A 26,985-nucleotide genomic window follows, 5' to 3' on the forward strand; every position below is an offset into this window, starting at 1 on the left:
AATTATCATCGCGCTGCCCAACGGCACAGCTGATGAACAGCTCAGCGAAGCAGACGAGCCCCGCCAGCCTGAACATTTCCTTCGGCTGGACAATCAGTGTCCAGACATGGAGATTAGAGAATTTACAGACAGTGATTTTGCATGCGTTGCTAGAAGGGCCCATCAACGTGCTGGCCTCTATGGCAAATATATATTTAAGTATGCCGTGTCTGCAGAGACATATAGGAGATGGACCTCGACTGTAAACTGGGATGGTTCCAGAGAGAAAATGGAACTTCCACAGAACTTGAAGAAGTTCATTCTTAGGCAGGTTGAGAGGGAATTTCCCGGCGTCCAGAAAGCAAATATAAAGGCAGTTATTGATAAGGTTAATGAGTACCTCCGTACAGAGAGAACAAAACACAGCAGGAGAACCTAAATGAACTGATACTGTTTTTTACTAGGGGTCCATCATGACCCATTTTTTATGTACATTTGATGCTGAAGATTTTTTATTTTTTATTGTGCGGCTTGAACAGGCAAATTAAATGCATACTTTTTCAATGTAGATGCTTGTGTGGGAGGATTTTATTCGACAAAGAAATGTAAACAGCACAATTACATTTATAATACTGTACTTTGACTTTCCATTGTTTCCATTGTGTGTTTCAAAAATAAAAGTTTCAATTGCCCAATGTGTTTGGTTTATAATTATTCATTATATTTAGTTCATTATTAAACCAGTGTTCAGTCAGTATAATAATTACTAGGCCTACGATATCAATATCTTTGAATATATCTCGTTTTCAATTATATTATATGTGCACTCAGCACAGTAAGGTGTTGTTTTGCCCTTATATGTAAAATACGTGTAGGCCACTAATGAGCGTCCATTATTATAAGACATTAACAAAAGAGTAGCGTACAGACACTTGATTAATGAATTTGCCATGCAAATGTAGTCCTTTCATACTTAAATATGAGTCAATGTACACTGCATAGTTTGCATTCCATTCTAAAGTACCCTACAGTAACTTATTGTAGCCTCTGACATTAACAAAAGAGTACAGACACTTGTCTTGAACCGATGACGCTATAGCTCCACCTTCACCTCCAGCTTTTACAGCTTTGCTCCTACCTACCACCTTCAGCAACAAGTGGACATGGAGTAAATGTACTTAGTTACTTTCCGCTTAGTTACTTTCACGTGCATATAAATGAGCCATGCGGTCTTATAAGAATGAAAACAAACACCTCGCTGTTGGCCATGGGTCACATGACGGTCGTCTGTTACGACGGTCATGGATGAACTTACTTCACCCTGGTGTCGTACATCTACATAAACGTTCCTATTTCTAATATAAAGTGCTGACCCCATGGGCACGGATGTTACAATTCTATTCGGGTAACCCATAAGTACCCATATTTTCCGTATTGTCCAATAAAAAAAATGTCTCCGTATTTTCTCCATGCTTTCAACTACGCGACCCTATCGGTTGGGAGGAGTATTGCACTCTGATACATTATAACTCTATGAGAAAATGGCCACCGATCGGATTAAAATGCTTTTTATTGAACAATACGGAAGATACAGGTACTTATACCCACTCGAAGTGAATTGTAACATCCATGGCCATGAGTTAAGCACTTTATATTTGAAATCTGAACGTTTATGTAGATGTACGGGTTGTAAATAGGCCAACCTAGGCCAGAGTAGCCAAAGTAGTGAAAATAGCCTTTCTTTGAGCGCACTGCTTTTGTGATCGCATCGCACAGAGGCTGCTGTACACACTCTACAGACACAAGCACGCAGAGATTTAGCTATTTTATGGATAGATATATTAGATGTCATTAAATTATTTACTGCAATATTTCACCCGCGGTTTATCCGATATTAATTAATAATTATATTTGATTGACCCAAATCCAACCTAAACTGCGGTTAACACTGCGGTTAACACACACACACACACACACACACACAGTGTATTTGATTGCATACTTTATTAACAGTTGTCGAAGAACGAGAGAGAGAGAGAGAGAGAGAGAGAGAGAGACCATTGGTTCTCAAAGTGGGGTCCGGGGACCCCCAGGGGTGTAACTCTGAGAGTGTACAACATTTGTACACTCTCAGAGTTACATTAACATTGATTTAACAATATAAATTCAAAAATAGCAATTACACTTCTTCACAGCATGGGATTCGAACGCGGGCCCTAAAATCAGTAATCGTCAGCTTCCACCACTACACTGTCTGCGCATTTTCAAAAAAGTAGAAACAAGTAAGATAAATACTACACAGCAAATGATGCAAGAAAAAAAAAAAAAGCCAATCTACAAGTAGGTCTACACGACGTGTATAGTAGTATATAATAGTATATTATATAAATTAAAATTATAATCACACACGCCAGGCAATGTGAGCTTGTAGATCTGCTATTTTTTCAGGTCTGTCTGTCTGTCTGTCTGTCTGTAACAAAAAAAAAGTGACTCCAAAGCGCCACCTCGTGGTAGTATTTGGAACTACATTTACTGCACGAGTGAGTGAGGCAAATGAGGAGTGTGATGTCAACATGACAAACGACAAAGTCAATAGGCACCGACTGTAGGTCTCTCTGGAAGGCATTGTAGTGATACATAACTTTATCTCCCAGTCAGTATTATTATTGACAGATTGAGGAAAACGAGAAATCTTTGTGGATTTCACATAATATACATACCTTTACCGCAGCAGCAGCACAATTTAGGAGAACTTTGTATCAAACGCTCAGCTGCACATGAGACACTGTCAGCCTGTAAACTGTTAATGTTAATGACATAAACATCGGAACATCGGGGGAAATAATGACCGATGCCCGATGTCAGCATCGGGGTCCAAAATGACGATGTATCGGTTCGACCGATGTATCGGTAACGTGACTGTGTCTTATTTCTTCTGATCACCCCAGTTGGGGAGAAAGAGGTGGATTGACAATGTTGCTGTCCTTGTTAAAGAAAGCTTTCAGTTTTATAGATCTGAAAAATTTGAAAAGTTCCACTTTTGTAGTGGAAGGATCCGCCTTCTTAGACGGTACAAATGATAAACCTTTAGAAAGGACAGTTATTTCGTTAGGATTCAGATGTCTACCCGACCTTTTGCTTTTGATCTTGTTATTAGGCGCGGTCCTAAAAAACGCGGCCTGTTGGCTGCGTCTTCTGCTCCCAATTCTTCTGAAGTAGTGCCGCTGGAAGGAACGCCGTGTGCTGCTCCGTGTGTTGCTCCCTGTTGTGTCTTGAATGGTCTCCGTGCCTCTCCGCCAGACAGCCACTTGTATACTTTATCATCTCTGTAGTCAAATGTGTCTCGTTGATATTTGTACAGTTTATAATCCAGCAATTCTTTGTGATAAGTGTCAATTAAAGTGCTGCACTGTTGGTCTATGTCTTTCAGTTGTTGGGCACCAAACTTTGTTTTGATGTCCTTTTCCACTTGTGAGATTTCCACCTGAGTGGTGGTCATTTCCTCATTGCAATGTTCGATGATTAACAGCATAAGATCCAGCGAGCACTTATTCAGAACTTCACACCATTTCTTACAAAAAGTCTTACTGTTTCTGCCCAGTGTGGCTCTCCTGACGGTAGTATCCCGGTAGGAGAGTCGTCTTCATCCTATTATAGCGCCACCAGGAGGCAGGAAATTTGGTCCAAACATCATGAAAATCAGTACACATTATCTCTATACTCAAGTGATCAAGATTTTTCATATTCCATCCTGATTGGCAAATTCCGAACATTGCTGGCCCACAATAACCTACCTGACCTGGCGGAGACCTGTGCTCCGAGGAGCACTTTTTCTAGTTTAACAATATGCAATTCATAGGAAGCCTGAACAAAAGTATGTCATCCAGTCCTTTATACCTGTAAACTTATATCATGTGACAATAAAGTTTAAGTTGAAGAGGAACGTCTAGCATTTTTAAGCTATATTAACATGAACAGGTGAAGAGACATGACATTTGGGTCTAGTGTTCTTCAGAACAGACGTCATGGAGAATAAGGCTGGTTGAACTCTATAGAAAAGTCAAACTATTTATTTAAAAGATACATTTTGTAATCGTTTTATCTAATCATGTATTATTTCTTGTGGACAATTAGCCTCTGAAGCATCGGGTGATTTAAGGCGCTTTAGTGCAGGTGTAAGTCCCTTCACCTGAACCATACTGTCCCTATTCTGGGTCATAATAATCAAATATTTGCAGAAAATAGGCAAACCATTTATGGAAATAGCAGATCTACAAGCTGTAGATCTGCCATTTTTTTATATTTGACGTACAACAAAGTACTGTAGTGTTTAAGTGGCTAAGGTGACCACACAGTGCGTTATCGACCAAAGCCATCCACACTTCCTCTACTACACAACATTTAGGACACGGACAGGACACCTCAACCAGTTTTCACTTAATTTATTTTGCATGAAGGTACAACGATACAAAAAGTACAACATATTGTATACATTCAATGTTTAACGCTGCTGTCACGTGAAAAACAAAATGCATACTTTAAGGGGTGCCATGTCATGACCTCTCCATAGTCCGACCTCCCATAATTCAAAAAAATACCCATATTACTGACATCCCATAGAGACACAGGGCCGGAAGCGGAAGGCCTACAAATTCACGCCCACATTTGACACAGCGCCGCTACTCGGGTCCGTTAGAACGATGAACTGCAGCTCTCAATGCAATCTCTATGAGAGAATATGAGAATTAGCCTACTTTTAAAATTATCCTGCATTAACTGAAGACGATATTGATTTAAATAAAAATATGTTTCCAAATGTATGGAGTGTCTTTGTCAACATATCTTCTTGTTTTCTTAATAGTTGATGTGTTTCACATTTAATTTACCACTTTAACGAGTTACCCATAATGTTAACACAGCAGAGTCGAGACGGCAGACAGACAAGTTGTCACATTTCAGTGACATCACTGTCTTTACGAGCGCCGAGCGGCGACCAGTGGCGTACCCACTGTAGAGAGAGGACAGGTGGTCGCCTGCCCAACTAAGATCTCACCTCCCCTAAAAAAAAAAAATTACCCGAAAAGGTGTCAATGCGTGCCTAATGTCCTCAAAGTCACGCATCCAACAAGCTTTGAACTGAGCAGATTGGACCTTCTGTTCCAGAGATAATGACCAAAACATCTTGAAAACGGCTACTTTCGCCAGTTTTCTGGGTATTGAAAACCTCAAGGGATGCGTCCGTGACGTATATACCATGCGACCACTTAAACTCTAGATCTCCGATGCTAGCGGTTTTGACATACTGATGGAGTATATTATAGTATATTGTGGGTAGTATATCGAGATGACAGATATGGGACATTAAAAAGGACAAATTAAACAAATGGGACAGTTTATTAGAACACAAAAAAATATAGTAGTTAACCAGTGAAATTACGGTATTTTACAATGCCTCTCATAGAGATTGCATTGAGAGCTGCAAATGCTGCAGATCATCGTTCTAACGGACCCCGAGTAGCGGCGCTGTGTCAAAAGTGGGCGTGAATTTGTAGGCCTTCCGCTTCCGGTCGTGTGTCTCTATAGGTCCGACATGCCATTTTCCCGACGATATTAAACCCGTAATCCCGACATCCCAATGTCAAACGTCTATAGACCAATTCAGGCCTGGCAACTTGATTGAAACAAATAGCCTACAGCAGATACTCCTTAAATTATTATTGAGGGTCCTGACCACTGAATGTAGCGCTGTTGTTGAAGGCTGCTATCTTTTTCAACACACTTTTCAATAGGATTTACATTTTACACGGATAAACGGGCGGACAACGGGTCATTTATTTGACGGGCGGGTCTGGTTCGTATTTTGAAATAATCACGGGTGATGGGTCGGTCTACGGATCTGACACACACACACACACACACATATACATATATATAAGCTAAGTACTTGAAAATAATGTAACTCAAACAGCTTATGCTTACTTTTTATATGTCTGTGTTGTGTGGGTAGACTATATATATATTCAATCTAACAATTTCTGTAATACTAAAGCCAAGAAATAATGAATTACCAGGCACACACACAAAAGCAAACCCCCAGTTTAATAATAATGGACTGGCCCTGCTCCGACTCCTGTCGACCCCCGGCCCCGGGGTACCTCCACACATTTTTTTTTAAAACATATTTAAAAAAAAAAAAATGTAATATATAATTTTTTTTTTTTTTTTTTTATCGCGGTAATGAACCTGACGTGCGGTGCGGTATACCGTACCGCGGTATGGCGGTATTGCGGTTACCGCACCCAGCCCTAGTTCCAGGTAGGTATGGCATGGCATGTATGTGTGTGGGTGAATGTGTTGAATATGTGTTGGTGTTTTACAGGTGAGTATCTGTATATCTGTTGTGTGTATAGATGGGTTTCCGCGCGACGTCATCACAGAGCAGAGTGCGCAATCTGCGCATGCGGGTGGTAGAACGAACCGGAAGCGCCATTCACTCTGTTGTTATTTTCGGGATTTAGATAGGCATAATGCTGCTATTTTAGGCATAATAGGCATAATGCTGCTATTATATACAAACAGATCCAACTTCCGACAAATCATTTTTATTGAGTAAAGAAGATATTACAAACTGCATCATTTAATCTACTTTCATTAAACCCGGTGAAGACCATTTCTTTTTTGAATGTACATTTGACTAGAGCTGCTGCGGGTAATAGCGCCCTCTACTGCTCAACCCTCCACTGCGCGCGCAACCCTCCACTGCGCGCGCATCATCCTCTCATGTTTACAAACAGGAAACCCATCTATGAGCTGCTGTCCCTTAAATACATTTGCATATTTTCACATTTACAATATAACCACATGGCTTCAATATTCCCATTAAACCTCAGTCATCACTTCACAATGAAATACATTCAAAGGCCATATTTCAGTATTTGTAGGCTACTGGTCCCATGTAGCTACCATCACTTAGTGCAATAGATTCAACATCAAGTTGCATCTGATATAAAATCAAGGATCAGTCTCTGTGCAACATAAAGCCACATTCTTTAGCTTGATGCTACTCTTAGTAGTTGACTGTCTTTTCAAAACATCTGACACATCATCACATAGGGAATATCAATTAACTGTAGGTAATAATAATGGAAAAGATGAGCATATTCCAATACACCCAAAGCACAATAACCTCAATAAATGCACTTTTGCAATAAAGCTATTAATCAATAATAAAGACAATGCACCCAAAATACTTCGAAAATATAAAGAGTAACAATAGAAAAATACCATAAATGCAAATATCTGTTCATCACCTCAGCTCCAGGTAATGAAATAAAACAAAGTTAGCTGCAGATAATTCTTAGAAAACCCTTCACCAATAATGTATTTGTCAAGTGTTCAGGTAACAAACATTGGAAATGTCGTGGATAAATATAAACAAACATGTTACTGTGTTCAGTACACAACAAGGCCAACGCCATCTTCAAAGGAATAACACGAGGCAGACGCCATTATTCAATCAATCAGCACGTCAATTTGCGGACTTTTTACCGTCTTTTAAACTCTACATTAAACACTCAAATCCGTCATTAAAACCCATCACAGTCTCTTCACATAAACATTAAACCTTAGGAGTTAAGTTAATATGGTTTTCACAGTGTACTGACCTGAAAAACACAGTAAACAGGCACAGGAATGAAGACATGAACCTCTTCAGTTGTGTTCCTAATTTTCCTCTGAAGGAAATGGGGGAGGCACCCAGACCTTAAAGGGGACCCTTAGGCAATACCTGCTACACACACAAAGGTTCCGCTTCTCATCCCATGGTGACCATAGGAATAATAAAAATGAAAGTACTGGACAATACTTAATAATAATAAAGTGCATACACCTTTTCAAAAAAATAAAAGTTACTTCACAAGTTGCTTCACAATTGTGAGGGTATCACACAGACAGTTAGTACTTTGTTACAAGTAAAAGTCTGGAATTCAAAATGTACTTGAGTAAAAGTACAAAAGTATTGGTATCAAAATGTACTTAAAGTACCAAAAGTAAAAGTACTAAAATGTTTGAAAATAGCAGATCTGCTTGTAAATCTGCTATTTTCAAATAGTCCAGTAGTAATTAAGTGCTAGTTAGGTAGTTAACTTTGGCTAAAATTGTCATGGCCATCTGAAGTATTTCAGAGTATTTCTACATTGCAGTATTGGTACTTTTACTTAAGTAAAATATTTGAGCACTTTTTCCACCACTGCTTCTGACCAACTGTGACCGTCAGACCATCAACTGTGATCTACAATGTCATGTCACAACGCTGCATTGTGAACATGTTGTGAATAACAAGCCACACTATGCTTTGGAAAACTAATCAGCAGTAATGTAAAGTACACATTTACATTAATGGGCTAAATGTGCCAGACCAACAGCTATGGTCCTTTCATTTTGGCCAAAAAAAAACCCAAACTGGTCAAAATGATGGTGACCTACTGTAGTTAATACAAGTTTACATAGCCTATATACTAGCGTACTCTGAGAGAAGGTTGTTACTCTACACCCCCAGACTCCACAGGTGGTCTGCTGTGTGAAACCAAGCCAAACGCCCCTCTCTGTCTCGTGTCTCTGCTGACCCTTTTCTCCAACAAATTAAAACACATGCTCCTAAACCACCCAGATGGACCTGTATTGATGACGAGTAAAGTGATTAACATTGATGTATTGATCAAGTAGATGACAGGTGAGTGGGTAGAGAGAGAGAAAGGCAAAAAGATAGATAGACCATTATTGTTTTTTGTTTTATGTATCCCATGAGGGAAAGTCACAACACACACACACGTAGACAGAAAGACAGGTAATATCTCAGCCACCCCTGCATGTATCTGGCTGTGACCTCAGCAGCTAGGGTGGGTGACCTACAGACCCATTTCTTACACACACACACACACACACACACACACACACACACACACACACACACGCAGCAGCTACTGTATACTGCCACAATCAACTTCGATTCCCCAGCCAAATTTAAATCTGACCTAAAAACATTGTTCTCAAAATGTAATTGGACTTAGATGAATTGATCCCCTACTACTTGCCTCAGAGATGCAAATAATGCACTCCCTCAGCACAATACACCACAAAGACACCCATGTACCTGTCAAACTACTTCACAAACATCAAAAACGTCCACAGACACAATACCAGAGGGAGCTCCACAAATCACGTTCAACCCATTTGGCTCAAACAAGGGGTTCAATACATTCTACTGCTATGCCACCACAATGTGGAATGCCCTACCACCAGTCATTACAAAGTGTGAATCCTTAGTATTCAATCAATCAATCAATCAAAACTCCCATTGCAAGTTGATGTAATTTGTCCGTGTGTGGTCCAGCCCTATGGAATGCATGTGCTAAGAAAAATCGATTACATTTTTATTTTATTTATTAAGACATCCTCAAAAAAACACTTTCGCCTAGAAACTCCATTCAGTTCAAAAAAAATCCACCTTACTGTGGACATGCATCCTTGAGATGTTTTACTTTGAAATGATTTGTAGTTTTTGAAATATTTAACTTTAAGCGCCCAATGCATTGTCAATGGCAATGGACATTTAAAAGGGGAAAAAGTACAAACTTGGGCAGGTACACCTAGAAACCCCATTCAAACTTTAAAATGTTCATCTTAATGTGGACATGTTTGCCTGAAAAGGAATCTTTGAAATGTTTCAAAAGTAGCAAAAATAGATCCACATTCCACAAGCTTCTGGAAAGTTTCAGATGGGGCAGATGTTTCTTCTTTCTCTTTTGTTCCACTGCTCTCTAATCAATCTACAGTCCAGACACCTCAGAAAGCACAGCTGTCTGACCTATGATTTGATTATGCACTTTAGAAATGTTTAACATGTTTAAATATTTTTAATTAAATGTACAGCATATACATGTTTATTTTTTCTTTCAAACAAAAAGAGTAAAGAAAAAAAGGTTTGACATAAATGAATTCACAAACAATGGGGAGGCATATAAAAACTAAGCAATCGACTCCAATATGATCAACAGTTTGTGAGTTTGAGACATGAACTTCCATTGAGACAATTAACAAATATGAGACAATTACTGCTATGACAGCTATGAGATTGCATTACATTCATACTCTAATGTGGAACAAGTCATCAAATCACAATCTCATGACTATGCCTTAAAGGAGAATTTTGGACTAAAGTTTTCTTACCTTTTCTATGACGTTATGATATCTTAGGATGAATGGTACAGTAGAAAATTTTCATAACTCCACCCCTGAGCCGCCACAGCTTAAAAGGTGCGCGGATAGGCCTTAGGTTAGATCACATATTTTAATAGCTTTTTTTAATAATTTTTTTGGTGAGATCTGCCGTTCATAGTGACAGAACACTATGCAACCAAAAAAAAAAAAAAAAAAAAAACAGAAGTCTCGCTAGACGAGATTGAAATCTCGAGATTTCAATCTCTTCTAGCGAGACTTCTGTTTTTTTTTTTTTTTTTTTATCCGGTGCGCCTATCCGCGCCTATCCGCGCACCTTTTAAGCTGTGGCGGCTCAGGGGTGGAGTTATGAAATTTTTCTACTGTACCATTCATCCTAAGATATCATAACGTCATAGAAAAGGTAAGAAAACTTTAGTCCAAAATTCCCCTTTAAGCTTTTTAATTTGCTCTGGAAAAGGATATTAGTGCTGTCTGGCAGAAACCTTGTATCGCCATAATTCAACTTTTAATGTATTTTTCGTCAAGTAATGCCTAAGTAGTGAAAATAGCCAATTTACAAGCTCACAACGTGCACTGGGAGCTTGAAGATCGGGTATTTTTACTTACTGAAACATTTTGAAAGTGACAGTGAAAGTGGTTGTGTGTGTCTGTGGGGTTTATAAATATTTAACAAATGAAAAGTATTGACAAGAGCTTGGGACTAAATAATAATTACATTGGATCCTTTAGAACACAGGTTATTTTTTCCATGTCCAGAAAAGCAACGGTTTTGGACATACACGGTTTCCGCCTGGCAGCGACAATATTCTGTATTTCAAGGATGCTTCACTTTTTAAAATGTCAACAATGTAAAATAAAATAAAACTGGTTTGGCTGGCATCCACTGCCACAGACAGAAGGAGAGCCGCGGGGCGGGCAGGTGAAGAGATGACTCAGTGACTTGCGACGTTGGGGTGTAGAGGTTTGACCTGAACACGCCGGGACAATCCTAGCCTGAGTCCCTGTCCCGGAGACCTTCCTGGTACCGTCTGCGATGACCCGGGGCTTCTACCCACCTGACCTGAAGAAATCACATAAGATCAGTGGTGTAAAGTAACTAAGCACATTTACTCAAGTACTGTACTACAATTTTGAGGTATTTTTTACTTTACTGGAGTATTTTCAATTTTCAGTACTTTTACTTCTGCTCCACTATATCTCAGTGGCAAATATTGTACTGTTACTCCACTAAAACTATTTGAAAACTTAAGTTACTAGTTAATTTGCAGATATCAATTATTATATTATAAAACATACATTAAACACTTCAGCCCTATTTTATACATAGGCTATTTGAAAATAGTCGATCTACAAACACGCGTTGTGTACTGAACATTTTAGTACTTTAAGTATATTTTGATGCCAATACTTTTGTACTTTTACTCAAGTAACATTTTGAACACAGGTCTTTTACTTGTAACAGAGTTTTTTTTTAAATATATTGGTATTGCTACTTTTATGTATGTAAAATATGTGAGTACTTCTTTCACCACTGCATAAGATAGACCTTTGTTTATCCCCATGGGGAAATTCAAGTATCGTATATACAGTGTTTCAGTAGGAAATCCAACACTTTTATTTTCTCCAAAGCGGACAATCTGGGCACATTTCTCAATCAAATCATCTGTGATTTAAACACTGACCTACAAGGCGGATCTACATGCTCACAACACGTCTCAATGGGATGAGTTGTGAGCTTGCAGGTCTTCTATGGAAAGCCAAAAGGGTCATATTTCACCTCACGTCCCCTGGTCGACTAAGTGTTATGGGCACAGTCTATGGTTATGGGTCCATTTGGTTACATTAACATTGAAGTCATTTTAGATTTTAGCTACATAGTATATAGCAAATTGGTTGGCTATTCAAAAATAGCAGATCTACAAGCTCATAGCACGTCACACGCCGTTTTCGAAACATCTTGAAAATGTGTGCAAATCTTTGAATATATATATCTTTTTAAGTGAACATTTGTAACTCAAATCTTTGCTTCTGGGGGGGGTCCCTATGGAACAAAACATTTTGAGATGAGAGTCAGCGGCCGAATATATTTAATTTTCAGCGAAGAGATATTATATGGTGTTGTACTGTAGAGGGAAAAAGGAGGGGGCTTAGTATAGACGAATCCACAGACGCGCTGCCTGTATGCAGTCATAACTGCGGTGTCAAGCTCCGCACCGCAGTTATGACTGCCTACAGGCAGCACGTCTGTGGATTCGTCTATAGAGCCCTGGGGTAAGTGGATAATCTGTCGGTCATACCTGGAGGATTCCACTTTGGTACTCTGCTGCCACCTGCTGGGCTGAGAGGGTGAGATGCAGGGGTGCTGGTAGAGATGGCAGGCCTTTTGGAAGTGGATGCAGTCTTTGTCGGGGGAGGACTTATGCCTGGTTCTGAGATTGCTGTGAGACAGACAGACCAATTAACATTGAAAAATGAATGGTAACACACTGGGTAGTCTTAACAACAGGTATAATGGCTACTGCATAAACGGGTAGGCCATGCATTCCCAACATGCATCGTTCCAAAGTTACATTGTTTTCGACTTGTTCTCGACTTAGTTTTATAAAATTATCGATTGTCAATTATCTTTTATATAATCAATTAAATCAATGAGTTTCATTAACTGTACCCTAAAATGAAATGCAGCATGCAGTTTCTAAGCTTAATTTCAAAGACAGACCTGCTGTATGTGATTTGGAGGTTTTGGAGGGTTGTTTTTCTTTCTTGGAGACAGGGGGCTTGGGGGAAGCTTTGGTCTTCTGAGTCTTTGCCTTTTTGTCCTTCTTGAAAACGAGCGTTGTTTTGTTGACTTTCTTCACAGTGAACTCTTCATCCTCACTTTCGGGTGCGTCGCTGAAATCGTCATCGCTGTCTGTATCTGAACACAAAGTCATTGTTACATTATCACACAAAAGCAGGTTTTTATCAGTTGTTCAACCAGGTTTTGCATTGGAACCCCCCTTCTTACATCTGACAAAAGCTGAGACCAACCCAACCCCAACTATGTATAAGCTCACACTGCGTGAGCTTATACATAGTGTGTGAGCTTGTAGATTGGTTATTGACACTTTTTTTCTTATTTCTTTTACATTTTGAAAAAACTATTTCTGACAATACAATGACCCAATGACTGCACGGTACAGGAGTACATTTATTGAAGGAGAGGCAACGTTTGGGTCACTAGTGATGACCTTCTTCAGGCATAATACAGTAGTCTGACAGAGATACTTATTAGGGCTGTCACGATTACAAATTTAAGTTGACGATTAATTGTCACTCAAATAATTGCGATTAAAGATTTAATTGTGTTTGGCCATTGAAACATTGGAACAAATGAAGTATTTTAGGCTTCGTAATAAAAAATTGCACAGGGCAGATATGACAAATAACTGAAATAGACAATGAAATTATTGACATTTAATAATAGCAGAAATAGCAGATCTGCAAGCTTACAACGTGTCTTACAATGTGACACGTTGTAAGCTTGTAGATCTGCTATTTCTGCTTTTTTAATATTTGAAAATGTGTGACGATTATGCAAAAATAATTGCGATGATCTCAAATAATTGCGATTAGACGATTATGTAATAATTGTGACAGGCCTATGCCTTATATACAAACATTTGGGTCACGATCACCCAATCACTAGACAAAGTCTGTGATTACCAAGAGGTGACAGCTTGTGATGATGATCAGTACGGTGACATCATTATTAAATGATGACAATGATGATGACATGTTGGACTACCTCCAAACAGGCCTCACAACCTTTGGTGCCCCCCCCCCCCTCCCCCCAAAGGGGACCCGGACCTCAGGTTGGGAACCACTGGATTAGATCACATTGTACCAAAACATGAACCGTGAGTTATCTAGATTTGGAAGACAAGGCAGCGGGGGACTAAATGTTAGAGGAGCGTACGTGTTGACAAATCTGGGTGGGGAAGTGAATGACCATCACTCACTCCTCCCTCAACACCGTTGAAGTGCCCTTGAGCAAGGCACTGAACCCCCAACTGCTCCTGTGGAGCTGCTCAGTGGCCGATTGTGCTTGTACAGGGCAGCTCCCTGGTGTGAATGTGTGAGTGATTTTGAAGCAGGGTGTTGCTGACGAAGAGCATTTGTGTTCAGCAAACCTACCCTGGAAAACTAAAGGGTAAAAAAACACCACCACCACCTATTGTAGGGCTGGGCAATGAGCAAAGAATGTATCAAAACCGACATTTAGAACCTAAGGTTTTAACTTTTTTATATATCAACGAATTGACAAAATGAGCGTAAAACCTTAACGATGTTAACTTCACCCGTAAAAATGTTATTTAAACCATTTTCAACCTGGTGTCCCTATTTTGGGCATCTCATTGTAGGTGAAAATTATTTCAAAAATAACAAAATGAGCAAATCTACAAGCTCACAACCTGGTGCGACGAGCTTGTAGATCGGCTATTTTCGCCATGAATACAGGTGTATTATTATCATGAGTACAAAAACTATCATGACTAGAGGTAACATTCTTGGGCACAAAAAGATAGAAAACCACTCTTCTACAGGATAACGAAACAATTTAATGTTCCGTTATCCTGAATAATTGAAAAAAATACAATTGATTTGTTTATTGGCTAAATCAACTAGTGTGATTAACCACTTTAGCCCTATATTATACTTCGTTGTACAATGCTATCATGCTAAAATACTGAAAATATTAGTTCTACAATCTCACAACGCTTTGCGATGCAACATGTTGTGAGCTTGTAGATTGGCTATTGTTGCTATTTTGGAAAAATCACATTTAATTTGTTATCGTTGATTAAATCAAATAACTGTTAATAATATCAAATAACCTTGTCAGTGAACTATAAGGGCAGTGTAAAAAGAAAAGGTGTATGGGGGGGGGGGGGGGGGGTGGGGGGGGGGAATAGAAATGGGGTTTTATATTCATATGCTATATGGATCTGTTCTGGTGCAAGTGTATTTTCAATATTCATAAAGTTGCTTAAACTTGGATCATTTGTAAGGGCTGGCTTTTCCCTTTTTTTCCCCCTTTGGAAAGAATCAATGTGATCTGAGATGCTGTTTCTGTGTGCTTGCCCCTGAGATTTTTGGCATTGAAAATCTGAATTAAAGTGTCTAAAATAATTGTTCATTAACCCATTAAGACCTGAGGCCGATTCCACAAATGCCTTCTGAATCAGTAGTTCTCACACTTTCAAGAAAAAAAAAAAAAAGTTCAAAAATAGCAGATGTAGCTTGTAGATGGTAGATCTGCTATTTTTGAATAGCCAACACTAAAATCTAAAATGACACAGATGCTTTCCCGGGTTTAGCGGGTTAAATCGTAAACGAGGCGAAGGTTTGAAATAATCATGATATTGATTTGAAGTCATAGCGCCCACTGCCCAGCCCCTAACCTGGTGTCATTTTGGGCAGATAGTCCTCATCCTCGTCCTTGGACTTGCCCCCCTGTGGCTCTCGTGTGCTGCATGCAGCCTTCCTCTGTCTGGATGGGGCGCAGGGTGAGCCCTGCTCTGCTGTGATCTGATCCAGACCTGCAGGAGAAACACTTGTGATCCTTCTTCATTCTGTTCTTACAGGACATTCAATTGTTCCGTTATCCTGTAGACTCTACAGGATAACTCTACAGGCACAAAAAGTAAGAAAACCACTCCTCTACAGTGTAGGAGTGTTTTTTTTGTGCCCAAGGCACATCAAGGCATATCAGACCATGGCACAGCTGTATTCATGATCGTTTTTGTATTCATGATCATAATACACTTGGATTCATGGCGAAGATCTACAAGCTCATCGCAACAGGTTGTGAGCTTGTAGATTTTGTATTTTCGTTGTTTTTGAAAATGTTTGGTTGTGGAAAAAACAAAAAGGCTATTTGAAATGTTTGCCCAAAATGGGGACACCAGGTTGAAAGTTATTTAAATAAAATCTTTAAGGGTGAAGTAAAAAATGTTACGGGTGAAATGATGCTCAGTTGTCAGCGTAAAAGCAAAGAGTTACTGCTTGATGGCCTTCCAGATGCTGTTTGAATACGGTGTCACAAAGTATGTGTTGTTAAAAGTGTGTCAATGGGGAGAATGAAAGCAAAGCACAAAGTAGGGCTGGGGCAATACCTCGGTATTAAATCGATATTGTGATATGAGACTAGATATCGTCTGCCTGGGATTTGGGATATTGTAATATTCTGATATGGCTTAAGTTTCTATTCCTGGTTTCAATAACTTTAGCCAGTGGTTCTCAAACTTTTTTGGTTTCAGTACCTCCTTCTGATTTCGGAATCCTCTAATCACCCCCTAATTACAACATTTTGGTTAGAAAATATTGACATATTGAAATATGACCAAAAGTCCAGTTATTATGTCAATATGTTCCAAAGAAAAGAGCATAATAGCATCTCTATTCATTAACAGTTGCACTTGTCAAGCTTTTGACTTCATTTGGTTCAACACTTTACAGATCAGCAGATTCACACAAAGTGTGTCAATGTTTCATCCTTAAACATATTAGATTATCATTTTATCAATAACTGGTAGTAACCCCTATAGTACCCCCTGATTTATGCCCTATTTTATGCTTTAAACTTTTTTTCAAACAGCAAAAGATAGTTGATCTACAAGTCCACAATGTGTTGCATTATCATCACAACATCGATATCAAGGTATATGGTAAAAATGTCATGATATATAATTTTGTCCAACCGTAGCATAGAGGATAGGTGCTGGTAAAAAAAATACCCAAAACAGCGAGGTTCACACTGCAGTTGGAAATGTGCTGCACGGATGGAGGTACATTCTCATCTTCTTGTGTTGGACACTCTTCGACATCTTCCAAAGAAAAGAAAAATACAACAATCACACACTGTTCTCTGTCAACAAAATGTAGTTTCGCTGACCACTGCACCTGTGACGTTGGGAGACTGATCCTCTTTCCCATCTGAAGAATGCAGCAAGGAGAGCGTGAGGGCTGCTTCTAGATCCCGTTCAAACACCTTCTCAACCAACGGTTTTCTATGACACCAAAAGGACAGAAATTCAGCTGAAGCTCATGCTCACGGTTAATTGAATTAACGAGAAGTAAAATAGACAAATTCTAATTTAAACACAAATTAAAATGAACAGAATTAACTAAATATAATAATAATAATAATAACACTTTAAAGCATTGACTGTAAAAAGTGCTGTCCCATTCCTTTATACCATTTGGAGCCCTTGCCTCACCCTCAAGCACTTACCAGGTGACGTCACTCAAGTCTGTGAGGGTTCGGGACTTGAGGGCTTAGGGAGGACTTTGGAATTGGGCCTTAGATCAGCCAACACAGGCCTCCTTGACCTCCCCCATTAGTCAGGACTGCAAACTCACTCCCCATTTTCCAACTCAGTCTGGAAACCCACCTCTTCAGATTCTACCCCTCTCCCTAGCACTTCTCATTCCTTGTATGCCTTCTGGTTGCCTATTTTTGATAGATGCTAGTGATTATACTATGCAAATGTATGTTGGTTATTTGTTCACATATTGTTGCTGTTGGGCAGAAACCTTGTATCTCTATATTTCAACTTTTAATGTCCCCCCCCCCCCCCCCCCCCCCCGTAAATTATAGCCGTACTCCTTCGTCATCTGGTATTTTGGATATATATGGATAATATGACTTGTCGTCTTTTTTTCTCTTGTCGTTTGAATCACTTTAGGCCCATTTTATACTTTCAAACATTTAAAAAAATAGCCAATCTACAAACACATAATGCGTCGCATGCATCTATATCTATATAGGAATAAAACTAGTTTCCCCATGCTCTGTAAGAAAAGGATTATTGAAGCCACATTTCTATCTGTACTGGACTACGGAGATATAATCTACCGTCATGCAGCCGCCTCCACACTCAAGCCTCTGGACTCAGTATACCACTCAGCTCTGAGGTTTATTACTGGTGACAGCTACAACACTCATCACTGTGCCCTGTATGATAAGGTGGGCTGGTCTTCTCTGACTGAGAGGCGCAATAATCATTGGCACCTCTTCGTTTATAAAGCCCTGGTTGGAAAATTACCAACTTACATCTCTTCCATGCTACGTCAGAAACCTAGTCACATTCTAACTCGCTCCAGCGATTGGATAGTCCTTCTGGTTCCTTTCCTTTTGCCAAATCGGAACTGGGAAAGACTGCTTTCAGCTTTGGTGCACCTGAGTCTTTATATAAGTTTATATAATAACCGTGCATTACCTGTATGCAACTGTTTTAACTGATTGCTGTTAACATGCAACTGTTTTAACTGTTTGTGTCAACTTTATTTATTTTTTTTCTTGTTGTTCTTGTTATTTATATGTGTGTGTAATCTCGGCATCATTGCAAATGAGGGTCTCCCTCAATTATCTCTCTGAGAATCTTAAATAAAGATTGAATGTATGTAAAAAGAAAAAGGTATATCATACTGTCTCAATATATTATCACAATATCGATATTGAGGTACTTTGTGATATTTTGTCCCTATTTCCCAGCCATGAGGAGAAGTTATTCAGCACTTGGCTTTGAATCTCAAGAGAATAAACATTTGACTGAGACCAATGCAACAGGTCTAAATAAAAGTCTTTCTTTCAGCACACAAACACACGCAAACCAAGTTGATTCTGACAACGTATATTATAAGATTACAAAATCTGACAGTGCAACAATGCAACACTGTAATACCGATGCCCCTGAAAGTGTTCATCCCATAGCACAAAACATTTATAATTAAAGCATTTTGTTGGGAAGAAACCTCTAATCTCCATATTCAAACGTTTTGTATTCTTTTGTAAATGAATGCCCTAATTGACCTTACAAAAGTAAAGTAGCAGATTCACAGAAACTCGAAGTGCGAAGCGACGCGTTTTGAGCTTGTAGATCTGCTACTTCTGAATTTGAATCCTAAAAAGGCAAAACAGTTTGTACTTCCATGTACTTTTACCATGTCTTTCTAAATAAAGTATTCAATCAATCAATAAGTAACAGTTTTGGACATATGAGGTTTCCACCCGACTGACACCAGCCCGACTGACACCAGCCCCTGTCACGTATACCTCTTCCCTCTATTATCCTTTCTAACGTCCGATCCCTGCGTAACAAAACTGGGATACTGCAGGCACGGGTCAAATTGTGCCATGAATTCAGAGATGCGTGTATCCTAGCGTTAACTGAAACTTTTCTGGAAGAAAGAGACACAGATATGGAACTTAAGATCGACGGATTCGGCCAGCCAATCCGTCTGGATCGAGACGCTGTGATCACGGACAAGTCGACGGGCGGGGGTGTGTGCCTATATATAAATGAGCGGTGGTGTAAAAACGTGATTATAAGAGAGAGGATCTGTACAGCTGATCTGGAGCTGCTCTCCGTCTCACTACGCCCTCAGTATCTGCCACGCGAATTCCCCCAGCTGTTTGTCACTGTCGTGTATATCCACCCGAAAGCAAACAGGAGTAATGCATGTGAACGGATTCACCAAGTAACCCAGAGGCTCCAATCTATATCTCCCGATGCCCCTAATATTGTTCTTGGAGACATGAATCACTGTACATTGTCAGATACTCTGCGAGACTTTTATCAGTATGTCACGTGCCCGACCAGGTATGAAAACATACTGGACTTGTGTTATGGCAACATTAAGAACGCTTATAAGTCCATCTCGCTCCACCCCTTGGGATCTTCTGATCACAACTGTGTGCATCTCATCCCTGTTTATCGCACCGTGCTGAAAAGGGAGAAGGTACAGACAATCCGGGTAAAGGACTGGAGGAATAATGACGCCTGTCTGTCTCTACAGGGTTGTCTGGACTGCACTGATTGGGACATGTTTAAACAGTCGTGTAATGACATTGATGAACTCACTGATGTTATTTGTAGCTGGATATCTTATTGTGAGAACACAGTGATCCCTGTCAAAACTGTCAAGATTTATCCTAACAGCAAGCCATGGGTATCTAAGTCACTTAAAGGGCTATTGCAAAAAAAGGAAAAGGCATTTAAAGAAGGGAACCTTGTAGAAATGCACAATATAGAGAAAGAGATAAAACGAGAAATCAGGGCTGGAAAAATGAGGTATAAAGACAAAATTGAAAATCAGCTCAGGATGAATAATCTGGGTTCTGCCTGGAGTAGTATGAAAACTATTGTAGGACTTAAAGAAGAGGGTAGGACTAACATACAGCTTAGTGGCTATAATTCAGATCTGCAGCTAGCAGAGGAATTTAATGAGTTCTATACCAGATTTGATGTGCATGATTTCAAAGGGCAACATTCTGAGCTTAGGAAGGGGTTGGTGAAATCTAGGGTTCATGACCTCTCCTTTGATGAACATAGTGTGACCACGTGTTTTAAAAGGTGTAAACCTAAGAAAAGTCCAGGCCCAGACAATATAGGTGGCCGTCTGCTTACTGTCTGTGCAGAACAGCTAGGCCCTATTTTCTATTTTATTTTTCAGCTGTCTCTTACTCAGCAGAAGGTGCCATCTTTATGGAAGCGATCCATTGTGGTGCCGGTTGCCAAGGGTCCTCGTCCCAAAGCTCTCAATGACTTCAGGCCTGTGGCCTTAACCTCTTTGGTTATGAAGTCATTTGAGAGGCTTGTTAAGGATGAGCTCTTGGCAAAAACTGAGTGTTGCCTGGACCCCTTGCAATTTGCATACAGGGCTAAGAGAGGAGTGTCCGATGCTACCATCACCTTACTGAACCTTCTATTTTCACACCTGGAAGTTAGCAAAACACATGCTAGGCTGCTTTTTGTTGACTTCTCATCAGCCTTTAACACTATTCAGCCACACATACTAGTTGAAAAATTAGTTAACAACTTTGGCTTAGATTCAGGTATTATTGGTTGGGTTCTTGATTTTCTCACAAATAGAACCCAGAGGGTACGGGTGAATGGTAAATTGTCTGGAGAACTAACATCATCCACCGGCTCACCCCAAGGTTGTGTTCTTTCCCCACTCTTGTACATCCTGTATACAAATGATTGTAGGAGTCAAAACATTCTGTGATTGTTAGTCTTTTGAGTGATAGTGAAGCCAGTCATGGCCCAGTTGTAGATGACTTTATTTCTTGGTGTGAAGATGCATTCCTACAACTGAATGTCACAAAGACTAAAGATATGTGTATTGATTTTAGACGATCTCCACCAGCTCCTCAGAGTAGTGTCATAAATGGCCAGACAGTGGATTTGGTAACCACTTATAAATATCTCGGCTCCATTATTGACGATCGTCTGAAATTTGACTTCAATACTGAAATGGTGTGTAAGAAAGGTCAACAGCGCCTCTTCTGTTTAAGGAAGCTAGCCAAATTTCAGGTGGACAAGTCACTGATGATTTTATTCTACAGAGCTTTCATAGAGTCTGTTATTTCATTTGCTGCCATTTGTTGGTATGGAAACCTTGGCATTAAACAGAAAAATGCCCTTAACAGGGTTGTGAGGGGGGCCAGCAAGATTGTGGGGGCACAATTTAGCTGTCTGAGTCATATATATGACCAGCAGGTGCTTAAGAAAGCATCTTCTATTATGGCAGACAGCTCTCACCCCCTAAATCCTGAATATGAATTCTTGCCTTCCGGCCAAAGGTTAAAGACCCCTGTAGCTAAAAACAATAGGTACAAATTCTCATTTGTACCTACTTCTATTCGTGCCATCAATAACAGCAGCAGGAGGAGGTAGCTATGAGTAGCTATTATTATCTGGATCTTGTGATTATGTCTATGTCTATGTGTGTCTTGTGTATGTATGTTTACTGTGTGTTGGAGTTTCTTACTTTCTCACTATCTGCTGTAACATAAGTTGCCCAATTTGGGACATAATAAACTTGAACTTGAACTTGACACGATTTAACCCATTAAGACCTGCGGCCGATTCTACAAAATGTCTTCTAAATCCTAACAGTTTTTTGGAAACTGTTTCTATATCAGTGGTTCTCAAACTTTTTCATGTCAAGGACCCCCTAAAATGATATGTATTTGGCCGCGGACCCCCATCTCAAAATATTTTGAGATGGGGAGAGAGAGACCCCCCAGAAGCAAAGATTTGTGTTACAAATGTTTGCTTTAAAAATATATGTATTCAGAGATTTGCAAAAAAAAATCTCATTTTTTTAAATAGCAGATATACAAGTATATCTGCTATTTTTGAATAGCCAAATAAATCTAAAATGACAGTTCCCGGTCTTAATGGGTTAATAAACACACTCTCACAAATAATCCATCCTGATGCATCATGTATTCCCCACCTGTCTTGGCTGCTTATTTTGGACTGTGAATCACTCTCGTCTTGACTGGAGTACTTGCTTGATGATTTCTTCTTCTGTTGTTTCACTTCCTCTCTGGCTTTTTTGCGGGAGGGAGCTTTCACACTGGAGGAAAAGTCATCTGATTCAAATGAGAAGAAAAGAAACAACTCTGATGATGAGATCTGTGGTTCTCACATTTTTTTCTTATTTCAAGGACCCACAATTTGGTATGAACTACTAGGCCACGGACTCTCATAACTCTGAGAGTGTACAAATGGACCAGTAAGGGTCCATTTGGTTCCATTTGTACACTCTCACGAGTTACAGACATGTAACTCTAGGGACTGTTTGGTAACAATCATTTAGCTGAGGGCCCCTGGAACCACCTCAAGGACCCCTGGGGGTCCCCAGCCCCCACTTTGAGAGACACTGGTTTAACTCGCCAGTCTCCACCATTCTGAGTCAGCAACAAAGTGGATTGCAGAAATTAACTTGTTAATATGACGTATAACATTAGACACACTCAATTTAAGATAAACTAAACCCACAATCAATTGAGCCGAATCCAGTATGTAATAATATATCTTAGGCCTTGTTACACTCCACATCCCCTACACCTGACAGGCTGCATCACCTGAATTTAAACAAATAGAAGTCAATAGAATCGTCTTGTATGGTATCTTTCCTTTGGGGGCATCACTTGGATTCCAAAGTTGCGTAATTATGCTTTCAGCATATTCCTCCCCCATCAGATCTTTAATAGGCCCCAGACACAAGAAAAACGTATTCAAGAATGTCTCCTTTCCAAAATGAGGTGTAGAACATTATAAAGCAAACTTGAAAGTAAACGGCTGATTTGACATCTAGCCAATGCGGAAAGATGAATGACTCATGTTCATAACCAGGATCATGGTTATTGGTAGCTCTGGTTCATAGCGTTAGAAGGAGTTCTCCTTAACGCTCTGGTACTGTCGTTCCTTTCCCCTCACACCCGTGGCAGCGCAGGCTGCGCAGCCTCTCGTCTTTAGTAAAAATAAAACAAACTTTTGCTATTCACCAAAACAAACACGGTTTTATGGAGTTGAAAGCCTACTCTACTTAGTGGGAGAACCCTGAGCCCCCACCTCACGTCTAAAATACACTTTTTGGCCAGAAAAGAAATATATTTCACCGGAAGGAAAAAATGTTTTTGGTTACTCTACTGCGGATGTTTTTGGTTACTCCACTATTTTAGACGTGAGGTGGGGGGCTCAGAGTATTCCCACTTAAGTAGAGTAGGCTACTCTATAAAACAGTCTTTGTTTTGGTGAGTAGCGAAAGGTTTTTTATTTTTACTACAGACGAGAGGCTGCGCAGCCTGTGGTGCGTGCGCAAAGGCTCGAAAGTCCCATAGCGTTAAGGAGAACTCCTTCTAACGCTATGGACCAGAGCTAGGTTATTGGTATGGTTGTCTGGGTCTAGCATTTGTGTTATGTATAAGCTATCATACCTTTTGAGGGTGTAACGTTAAGTGTGTGTGTGAATTCTGCAAATCCATTCTCCGTACCCAGCGAAAAACACCAAATAATGCATGCAGGGCAGAATTAGGACGATACCCACTCATAATCAAAATAAAAAAGAGAGCACTTAAGTTCTACAACCACCTAAAAGAAAGCGACCTAGATGCACTCCATAACAAGGCACAACACACAGCGAAACTCTAGAGAGATGCCTCCTCAGCCAGCTGGCCCTGGAACTCCGGGCACAAACACAAACAGAGCCACGAGATAGAAAACCCATTGGACTAAACCAAATTATAAAACAGTAAAAGGAAAACTACCTGACATATTGGAAAGTAGCAACACAAAAGCAGAGTAAACTAGAATGCTATCTGATCCTAAACAGAGAATACGCAGTGGCAGAATACCTGAGCACCGTGACCGACCCAAAACAACGAAAAATCTTAACTAGGTACAGACTCAGTGAGCACTGTCTTGCGATCGAGAAAGGTCGTCACAGGCAGACCTGTATCCCGAGAGAAGACAGACTATGCACCCACTGCACACAAAATGAAGTGGAAACCGAGCTACACTTCCTAACCGTCTGTCCATTGTACCAAGACATCAGAGACACATACTTCCCACAGATTACAACCACACACAGAGATTTTGAAAACATGACCAATGACAAAAAACTCCCATATCTGCTGGGCGAAGCACAACAATGTGCAAACACAGCAGCAAGATTCGTGAGTTGCTGTGATAGGAGAAGGATATCAAACGGAACACAACCACCCTAAAGACTAATCATTGTGTATATTCCTGCACTATACCTGCACCCAGTGATCTTGGTACATAGAAATGGATCTATTGAAGATTCTGACTTTCAAATTTACATATTTTTTGTTTTGATTGTATTGCTGTATTGTACTTTCTGCTTTGGCAATGTAAACGTATGTTTTCTCATGCCAATAAAGCCCTTTGAATTGAATTGAATTGTGTATATGCATCCTGTATAAACTGAAAATAAATAAATAAATGAATTGAAATGAAATATGCCCAAAACAAAACTCACCATCGTCATCGTTAAAGTCTTGGGAATCACAATAGTTGACCATCTTTGTTTTCCTGTTGGAAGACAAAACTTAAGTTAAGACCTTTTTGCACTCAGCATGAAGTCATTAATATACCAAAACAATGACATATACATACTGTAGCTAACTTAGGAACCGGGCCAAGACAGTGTTTATTAGATGAATACATGTAATTGTTTAGGCCATTGAAGCATCTTAAGACGGTTTCACGTTAAGCTTTTTAGAGATTTGAAGCAGTGGTGTAAAGTAACTGAGTACATTTACTCAAGTACTGTACTTAAGTAAAAGTTTTGAGGTATTTTTTGTTTTACTTTACTGGAGTATTTGAAATTTTCAGTACTCCACATCTCAGAGGCAAATATTATACTTTACTCCACTACAAATATTTGATTACTTTAGTTACTGGTTACTTTGTAGATTTGTATTTTTATTAGTAAACATACATTAACCACTTAAGCTCTATATATTTCGTCTATTTGAAAATAGCAGATCTACAAGCTCACGCGATGCATTGTGAGCTTGTAAATCTGCTATCTTCAAAAGATTTTTATGCAGCTTCAAAACTTAAAATGGGACATTCTGATTAATGAGCACTTTTACTTTCTGTAGCCTACTTTAAGTATATTTTGATGCCAAAACTTTTGTACTTTTACTCAAGTAAATGTTTTATTCCGGACTTTTACTTGTAATGGAGTATTTCTACATTGTGGTATCGATACTTTTGAGTACAAAGGACCCCAATGGAAACATGCCATAGTGCTTTCCTGGGTTTAAAATCCATTTAACAGACCTTGTATTGAACTGTACTTCCCTGTGCTTGTCTTTGCAAACTGTTAATAAATAATTCAATCAATCAATTAAGTAGAAATGTGAGTACTTTTTCCACCACTGGCCTTTTTAGAGATGTTAAGTAACTTCAAGAACAGCTGTGATTTTTGAGTTTTTTTTGTTTTACTTTACTGGAGTATTTCCAAATTTCAATACTTTTACTTCTACTCCACTACATCTCAGAGGCAAATATAGTACTTTTACAATTATTTGACAACTTTAGGTACTAGTTACTTTGAAGATTTAAAATATGATTACAAAACATACATTGTAACCACTTCAGCCCTATATAGACTTCGGCTATTTTCAAATGATTTTATACATTTTCAAAACATGAAATGGAAGATTTCAGCATGAGTACTTTTACTTTTGGTACTTTTAAGTACATTTTTGATGCCAATACTTTTGTAATTTTACTCAAGTAAATTCTGAATACCAGACTTGAACTTAGTAACAGAGTATTTCTGAATTGTAGTATTGATACTTTTACTTAAGTAAAAAATGTGAGTACTTCTTACCTTGGTGGTCGCTCCATAGTGATATAATAATGCTAATGCTATGGTCTTAGAGTTAACAGTTACACACAAATAAACCGTGTTTACGGGCAGCAGTAACGGTGTAACGTAAAGTAAAGTAACGCCACATGAGACTTATAAACGCTAAATATAAATAACTAGTCCATTAGTTAAATTTAAACCACGTTAGAATGACAAACTAACTACTGAGGTCTGAACTGTTTCAACCAGCCCGCCCGAACAACACTGACGCTTTGTTGACCCATCTGACGATTCACCGCGCAAGATTCGATGGTTAAACAAAAAAACAACAAATGTCAATAAAACTTTTGTTCTTATGAATAAAAAATAAAAAAAGTAACTTGTTTTTGGCCATGCAAATAAATATATTGACCTGTCAATTTTTTTTATCAGCTGCAGTTGAATGCTTATTTTTTTTCCCCGGAAGAGAAACGTGTCGAATCTGCTGCTACACACACACACACACGCACACGCACACGCACACGCACACGCACACGCACACACACACACACACACACACACACACACACACACACACAC

General features: G+C 39.3%; 1 protein-coding gene across 1 annotated transcript; it reads right to left on the bottom strand.

Annotated features, from left to right (window-relative positions):
* Positions 1 to 10,627: 10,627 nt before the first annotated feature.
* rad51ap1 (RAD51 associated protein 1) lies at positions 10,628 to 26,675 on the bottom strand. The gene is made up of 9 exons (XM_080421793.1): positions 26,428 to 26,675; positions 25,063 to 25,115; positions 22,510 to 22,648; positions 17,164 to 17,270; positions 16,998 to 17,087; positions 15,663 to 15,800; positions 12,938 to 13,135; positions 12,516 to 12,656; positions 10,628 to 11,278 (listed from the first exon to the last, which is right to left on the bottom strand). Exons 1-9 carry the CDS (start codon positions 26,442 to 26,444, stop codon positions 11,151 to 11,153), a joined length of 1,011 nt encoding a protein of 336 aa, XP_080277919.1. The 5' UTR covers positions 26,445 to 26,675; the 3' UTR covers positions 10,628 to 11,150.
* Between the last annotated feature and the right edge of the window lie 310 nt (positions 26,676 to 26,985).

The sequence above is a fragment of the Gymnoscopelus braueri genome (assembly GCF_963280865.1).
Source record: "Gymnoscopelus braueri genome assembly, chromosome: 23".
In the NCBI taxonomy this organism is placed as follows: domain Eukaryota; kingdom Metazoa; phylum Chordata; class Actinopteri; order Myctophiformes; family Myctophidae; genus Gymnoscopelus; species Gymnoscopelus braueri.

What these genes read in the sequence shown, in the direction of transcription:
- rad51ap1 (XM_080421793.1), bottom strand. An exon ending in TGTGAACCTCGCTGTTTTGG is followed by an intron (nt 15,801 to 16,997) that starts GTATTTTTTTTA and finishes TTTCTCCTGCAG; the next exon opens with GTCTGGATCAGATCACAGCA. An exon ending in ACCAAAGTGGAATCCTCCAG is followed by an intron (nt 11,279 to 12,515) that starts GTATGACCGACA and finishes TGATTTCTTCAG; the next exon opens with GTCAGGTGGGTAGAAGCCCC.